We start from the raw sequence: 8,310 nt of genomic DNA, 5'->3' as shown, positions 1-8,310 counted from the left end.
CACACACACACACACACACAGAGAGAGAGAGAGAGAGAGAGAGAGAGAGAGAGAGAGAGAAGATTGAGAAAGAAAGACAGAGACAGACAATGAGAGAGTGGAAGAGAGAAAAATTAGAACTCTATATGTTTAGATAGATGGAGGGAGAAAGAGAGAGAAAGAGAGGCAGAGAGAGAGAGAGAAAGACAGACAGAGAAAGAGACAGAGAGACAGAGACAGAGAGTGAAGATTGAGAGAAAGAGAGAGAAAGGGAGGATGGAGAGAAGGAGACCATATGTATGTGAATCAGGGAGCTAGGGAGAGAGAGACAGAGAGAGAGCGAGAGAGAGAGAATAACAATCATATTACATCTAAAAACTCATTCATTTATGTCATTTATAGAGAGACTGAACATGTGTGTGTGTGAGAGAGAGAGAGAGAGAGAGAGAGAGAGAGAGAGAGAGAGAGAGCGACACTGACACTGACACAGGTTTAATTGTGAAGGCCACCGGCCCATACACAAAGGGTTGGGGGGTACAAAGGGGCAATTCGATCGCTCTTCACACACACACAGAGTGTGTGTGTGTGTGTGTGTGTGAGAGAGAGAGAGAGAGAGAGAGAGAGATGTCTGTGTGTGAAAGGAAGAGAATGAGAAAGAACATTGGCTCCAGTATGGTTGGCATCGGAGTGTTGGTTTATGTAAATATGTGTATGCGCTGATTGGTGTAAATATGTGTATGCGCTGATTGGTGTGAATATGTGTATGCGCTGATTGATGTGAATATGTGTATGCGCTGATTGGTGTGAATATGTGTATGCGCTGATTGATGTGAATATGTGTATGTGAACAATCATGTTTATATATGCCTGTATGTGAGAATCTCTGGTTGTGAAAGTGTACAAGAGAAAGGTGGCAGAATGGTGTAGATGCTCAGATGTGAGGGTAAGGGTTCGAATCCTGATCTCGCCATTTCACCAAAGTTTGACAGGAAAATCAAACTAAGCATCTGGTCATTCAGATGAAACAATAAACCAAAGTCCAGTGTGCTCACACACTTGGCGCACTGGAAAAGAACCCATGGCTATGACAGTGTTGTCCTTTGACAAAATTCTGTTGAAGAAATCCACTCTGATAGGCACACAAATACATATGCATGCACTCGAGGCCTGACTAAGCACAATGGGTTATGCTGCTGGTCAGGCATCTGCCTGACAAATGTGGTGTGGCATTCTGGATTTGTCCGAATGCAGTGACAAGGAAGCACATGTGTAGCAGGCATGTTTGAGTGTGTACTCATAAATGTGTGTTTGTATGTAAATCGTCCTGAGTGTCTTCACACATGTGTGGTACATCTGAGAGAGTATTCATAATTCTGTGCTTGTACACAAATCGTGCTGTGTCTCCATATGAAAGGGTAGGTTTGAATATTTGTATGCGAATGGTCCCGTGTGTCTCTAGTTGTCTGCACTGAAATGACCAAACAATGCAAACTGTCATTTCTCCAGAGAAAGAGACGCCAACAAATGAATTGACAAGAATAATGTGTATATTTCATTCATCAAGCACTTGGGTTTACAAATGGCACAATTCTTAATTTCATTAGAATTCATCCAAAGATTTTAATTCATCCATTTGAAAATAAATGTGATGTAAATACTTGAGAGAGAGAGAGAGAGAGAGAGAGAGAGAGAGAGAGAGAGAGAGAGAGAGAGAGAGACAGAGAGAGAGAGACAGACAGACAGACAGACAGACAAAGACAGAGAGGACAAAATTATTTTATTTCCAATAATAGATAAGCAATGAGTGGGGTTTTTTTTTTCTCTTTCATCCTGTCTGCGTGCTGAACAGGTTCTACACTGTGGGGAAAAAAAAAGAAAAAAAAAGGAAAGATAACAACACAAGTATGATGGTCATAAAATATAGGGGGGGGGGAAAGACAAAAGAACACACACACACCAAAATATAAGAACGCTGTTGTTGGGTTCGGACAGAAAGAGAAAAGGACAAGGAGAGTAAAGGGGGGCAGAAGTGAGGGAGAGAGAGAGAGAGAGAGAGAGAGAAAGAGAGATGGAAGGGGGCATGAATAAATGAGCTGTTAACATGCACACATGTAATACTGTACAAAAATTTGTTGCAATGGTATACATACATCACCAAATAACAAAGTACTGTAAAAGTGGTTGCACAAATATACTGATATAGATACACAATAGCTGTGATGAGAGAATAACTACTTTATCTAAGGAAACATGATTATATAGATATAAAAAATTAAAAACATAAACATATCATGTTGTCATGAGGAGAGAGAGAGAGAGAGAGAGAGAGAGAGAGAGAGAAATGAATTGAATTGAATAAATCTCTAATTTTACTGTGAAATTGATTATATTTTTCTGAATTTGAACTTGAGATTTTTATATATATATTTTTTTAACTCTAAGGATGTGAATCTTACTGATGGAATTGGTGGGTTTTTTTGTCTATAATTGATACTCCTATTACTTGTTTAAAATTAGTTGCGTGTTTTGCAGCTTAGTATTAATCTATATTGACTTCACCACCATATTTGTTTGATGCCTTGTGCAATGGTGTATACAAAAAAGGGTGCGTGGGTGCGTGCGTGCATGCTGGTGGGTGTGCGTGCACACAAGTGTGTGTGTGTATTGCTGGAAAGCCCCTTTTTTTTCTTTTTGTGTATGTATTTGTGTGTGTGTATGTGGGAGGGGGGGGACTTGTTTTGCTATGATTTTGCCGAGAGCCATTCTTGTTATACACATTGAATGCCAAATTTTACCGTTTTGCTTGTAATCTGTATGTATCACAGACGTCTCCACGATTTATTTCTGTACTGAGATGATAAAGTTATTCTGATTCCGATTCTGATCATTTGAGGGTAATAGAGTCAGCAAGGCAATGGGTTTTTTTTTTTTTATGTCATCTAGCCCTCAAATGCAAAAAGAAAGAAAAAAAATCATTCTATCAAAACAGCCTGTATATACATCATACATCATGAATATATGAATAATAAACTGATATAAACAACATGACATAACTGAAGAGGATGAGAGGAGAGAGAATCAAAGGGAGAGAATGAACAAATCAACATTTCTTATTGCCAGGTATAAGCACATACTGCTTGTTTTTATCATGCCCTCATGAAAGGGAAAAATATTTTTCAAAAACATACAAACATGCACTATAAAATTAATATACCAAAACGTAGGTAAATTTCATGTTATGAAAAATTAATCTGACCACTTTTATCCAAAATCAATATGTAACTTATGCTTTCTTAGGGTGATAAATTGATTATTGAAGGTGATAACACAGTGTAAATCATGTTATTTAGGTATATCTCATTTATTTAAGATTTTTGTTGTTGTTGTTGTACATTCATGATAGAGGAAACACTTGCATCATCTCAGGCACACCGCATGTTACCGTTTTCTCCAGATCTGCATAGATCAGCGCACACTTGGCTTTCCAAAACTGAGAAATCTCTGTTGATTCCATTTTTTTTTTTTTAAAGTTCATTCTAGTTGATTCAGTATCCACTTTAAAATACAAACTGTCAACATGATCAGCTACACAGCTAAACTCACAGAGACAGATCACCGAGGTTGTGCTGATGGCTCTGACCATACCGCTCCAATCTTTCCCTCCATGTGGCAAACAAGGAACAGTGAGACGATTTGGACTATACAAAACATCTGGGAGGTTATCGGCCGTAGCTACTTTTGTTTTCTCCGCACAATTGGATAGTAGTTTGCACAGGACAGGAATGTCAGACCCCTGGCGGAGTCTGCACTAGTGGGTCACAGTTAAGTATGTGTAATTAAACATGGAATTAGACATCAAGATGTCAATGATACAAATTCTCTAACCAAAACGTCCCAGACCAACAAACATGCAAGAAAATAAAATTTCAAATGCGTAAAAGGTTGGCAAAGACAAAGCAACACGATGAAGTAATCTCTGGAATAGTGGCTATTGTGAATGAGTTATTAGCTCCAGCTGCAAATGACGTTTGATTGGCTAGCAGCTGGCAGACTGACAGTGAGGTATCTTATCACTGGGATGCTGTGGAACTGTGGCCACGAGGAGCAAATGGACAGGCCTGGTTTGCATCAGTTTGAGATGGTACAGTGTGTGACACCAAACAGAAGTTTACAGAAAACAAATGAAGTGCACTCAGCACCTCCAAAATATACACAAAGGGCGCACTGCCAAGTATGACACAAATGTCAGTGACACAAAACTATCTGGTGTAAAAAAAATTTTTTTTAAAAGCAGTAACAAAATTAACACGAAATGTCAATGACACAAATGAATCCCATGGCCAACATCACGACATGACATCACATCAATGATACAAATGAGTCCCATGAGTCACCATGTTGTGACATCATCAACCAGTGAGCCATGCAGCAGCGACATGAAGAGAGGCTGGCAAGAAGGAATGACATCACCAAGCTGTAGCCTCACTCTCGCTTCTGCAGCTTGACCCACACTCCACCCTCAGCCTGCATAGCGAACTTCTTTATCTTGATCGGGTACTGTGACAACACAAACACATCAACTATTTAGTTCATTCTTTCCTGCAGAATGGATTACATTCTTCTTCTTCTTCATTCATGGGCTGCAACTCCTACATTCACTTGCATGTACACGAGTGGGATTTTACATGTATGACCCTTTTTACTCCACCATGTAGGAAGCCATACTCCGTTTTCGGGGGGTGGGGGTGGGGGGGGTGGGGATTACATTAATTTTCTTTGTCACTGTCATCATCACCATCATTGCTACAGAACTTAAATAGCTAGTTTCTTTTCTTTCTTTTTTTTTTTTCCTTCCTTTGGTTGGGTAGAAACTTCTTCATGTGAAAGGGGGAGAAACGGAGGCAATGAATTATTGATTTCTTTCATATGAGAGGGCACTGATAGGCATATCATCAGAAAGAAAAGACTGATCTCTTGATAATGTCAATGTGACAGAAACAAGATACAGATAAAGATACAAGACCAATCATCATAAATAAATAATCAAAAAGAGAGGTTAAGCTCCAAAACTGGATGGTCATATATGCAAATTATTCAATGTCAATTAACTGATGTACATGAGTGGAATGAATAGATATCCATGTAGGTGTCCATGAATGTATGTGTTTTTATTTCATATCACTGAATATTTCCCCCTATTCCTTTTTCTTTTCACTGCTTGAATATGCTGAATTATCCCCCTTGGCATCAGAACTATAAAACACTATTTGTCAGTTAATTTATTCCGTGCCATCCTCTCTTTCTCTCTCTCTTCAATACCTCACCTATCAAAATTATTACTATTACTATTGATGTTTACAAAGCACTTATGTTTGGTGAAAGACCAAACCGAGCGTTTTACTAAAACATTTACACAATAGTCTGCCTACCAAGGTAGAGCCTGAGAGTAAAGCACACACACACACACACACACACACAAACGCACACACACACACAAGCGCGCATGCACACAGGCTTCAGTGATGTGCAAGCACACACACACAGTGACACACATACACACACACATAAACACACACACACATGAATGCACACACACACACACAGAAATGCACATACACACACACACACGCACATACACACACACAAGCAGAGGAAGATAAAGCTGCCCACTGACCACAGACTTCTCGCAGACCAGGGGAGTGAAGTGCTGCAGCACTGAGGCCACAGCCATGCGCACTTCCAGCTGGGCCAGCCGCATGGCGATACAGTTTCGGGGGCCCATGCCGAACGGCATGAAGCTGAACGGGTGACGCTCGGCTCTCGCCTCATTGGTGTGACTGTATACCATCAGCAACACAGCGCAGACAGAACAGTGTTTAGATTCAGCCCGCCTCACTGGTGTGACTGTCTACCGTCAGCAACACAGCGCAGACAGAACAGTGTTTAGATTCATCCCCCCTCACTGGTGTGACTGTCTACCATCAGCAACACAGCGCAGACAGAACAGTGTTTAGATTCAGCCCGCCTCACTGGTGTGACTGTATACCATCAGCAACACAGCGCAGACAGAACAGTGTTTAGATTCAGCCCGCCTCACTGGTGTGACTGTCTACCATCAGCAACACAGCGCAGACAGAACAGTGTTTAGATTCAGCCCGCCTCACTGGTGTGACTGTCTACCGTCAGCAACACAGCGCAGACAGAACAGTGTTTAGATTCATCCCACCTCACTGGTGTGACTGTCTACCATCAGCAACACAGCGCAGACAGAACAGTGTTTAGATTCAGCCCGCCTCACTGGTGTGACTGTATACCGTCAGCAACACAGCGCAGACAGAACAGTGTTTAGATTCATCCCCCCTCACTGGTGTGACTGTCTACCATCAGCAACACAGCGCAGACAGAACAGTGTTTAGATTCATCCCGCCTCACTGGTGTGACTGTCTACCATCAGCAACACAGCGCAGACAGAACAGTGTTTAGATTCATCCCCCCTCACTGGTGTGACTGTCTACCATCAGCAACACAGCGCAGACAGAACAGTGTTTAGATTCAGCCCGCCTCACTGGTGTGACTGTCTACCATCAGCAACACAGCGCAGACAGAACAGTGTTTAGATTCATCCCCCCTCACTGGTGTGACTGTCTACCATCAGCAACACAGCGCAGACAGAACAGTGTTTAGATTCAGCCCGCCTCACTGGTGTGACTGTATACCATCAGCAACACAGCGCAGACAGAACAGTGTTTAGATTCAGCCCGCCTCACTGGTGTGACTGTCTGCCATCAGCAACACAGCGCAGACAGAACAGTGTTTAGATTCAGCCCGCCTCACTGGTGTGACTGTCTACCATCAGCAACACAGCGCAGACAGAACAGTGTTTAGATTCATCCCCCCTCACTGGTGTGACTGTATACCATCAGCAACACAGCGCAGACAGAACAGTGTTTAGATTCAGCCCGCCTCACTGGTGTGACTGTATACCATCAGCAACACAGCGCAGACAGAACAGTGTTTAGATTCAGCCCGCCTCACTGGTGTGACTGTCTACCATCAGCAACACAGCGCAGACAGAACAGTGTTTAGATTCATCCCGCCTCACTGGTGTGACTGTATACCGTCAGCAACACAGCGCAGACAGAACAGTGTTTAGATTCAGCCCGCCTCACTGGTGTGACTGTATACCATCAGCAACACAGCGCAGACAGAACAGTGTTTAGATTCATCCCCCCTCACTGGTGTGACTGTCTACCATCAGCAACACAGCGCAGACAGAACAGTGTTTAGATTCAGCCCGCCTCACTGGTGTGACTGTCTACCATCAGCAACACAGCGCAGACAGAACAGTGTTTAGATTCATCCCACCTCACTGGTGTGACTGTACCAGCAATAATACAACCCAGAACAGAACAGTGTTTGAATTTTTAACAGGTTATATCTATCTACCTGTCTATCTAAAAATATATCTATCTATCAAAATAAATCTCTCTCTCTCTCTCTCTCTCTCTATATATATATATATATATATACACACACACACACACACACACACACATATATATCAACAACAGTAGGCTCTGCATGTTTTAAAACTTGTATTTTTAAAAAGCGGCAAATTTTCGCTGTAAAAACAGCTTCTTCAGGCAAGGGCACAGAAGTGAAAGCTTTACAGGCTGGTAAAATAGCAATCAGTGAGTAAAAAGTCAGGTAAAATCAGGCAAAACTGGGCAGGTAAAAACATGTTGCATGCGAAACATTACAACTCGCACTCCACACACAGCCACCCCCACTTTTAAAGACATGCAGAGCCTACTATTGATGATATTTTCATATTTTACTGGTCTCTGTATTTACCTCAGTGCTTTCTGCAAGAAGCCGGAGCCCAAGACACCAAGAGAGTGTGAACTATATATATATATATATATATATATATATATATATATATACATATATAAAGTTTTTGTTTTTTTTCTATTCATAATAAGTTAAATACTTATCAAGACAACAACATTCTGTCTATCTATCTATCTAAAAAAATCTATCTATCTATCTATCCATCTGTCTATAAAATCAGCAATCTATCTATCTAAAACTGTTTTCTTTTTTTCTTCTATTCATAACAGGTTAACCATTATGCCCCTTGAGACGATGCCCGCCGACTGCAGGGGTTCACCACTGTAGGTGACACCTGCCAACAAAACTATTAGAGTGACTTCCCATGACGCTCTTCTCTGCCACGAATCACACAAAGTCATAATATTTACGTAAGGTGAAAGGTCAGTCCTTCACCTTCAGCTTCAATATCGCATTGCCTTTGTTTTTGAATGGGAC

The 8,310-nt window shown here is 41.5% G+C and overlaps 1 protein-coding gene across 3 annotated transcripts in view; it reads right to left on the bottom strand.

The window, feature by feature from the left end:
- Window positions 1–1,643: 1,643 nt before the first annotated feature.
- LOC143284043 (cytochrome P450 3A41-like) overlaps window positions 1,644–8,310 on the bottom strand; it is a 32,401-nt gene continuing 25,734 nt past the window's right edge. For all 3 annotated transcript variants that reach the window (XM_076590647.1, XM_076590649.1, XM_076590648.1), the window contains exons 14-15: window positions 5,654–5,816; window positions 1,644–4,536 (exon numbers count right to left, since the gene is read on the bottom strand). In XM_076590647.1, coding sequence (XP_076446762.1) covers window positions 4,462–4,536; window positions 5,654–5,816 — 238 coding nt within the window. In that variant the 3' untranslated portion in view covers window positions 1,644–4,461. The remainder of the gene's footprint in view (window positions 4,537–5,653; window positions 5,817–8,310) is intronic.

This window comes from Babylonia areolata, chromosome 7, assembly GCF_041734735.1.
Source record: "Babylonia areolata isolate BAREFJ2019XMU chromosome 7, ASM4173473v1, whole genome shotgun sequence".
NCBI classification, from domain to species: domain Eukaryota; kingdom Metazoa; phylum Mollusca; class Gastropoda; order Neogastropoda; family Buccinidae; genus Babylonia; species Babylonia areolata.
This window is presented reverse-complemented; position numbering and strand designations above follow the sequence as displayed.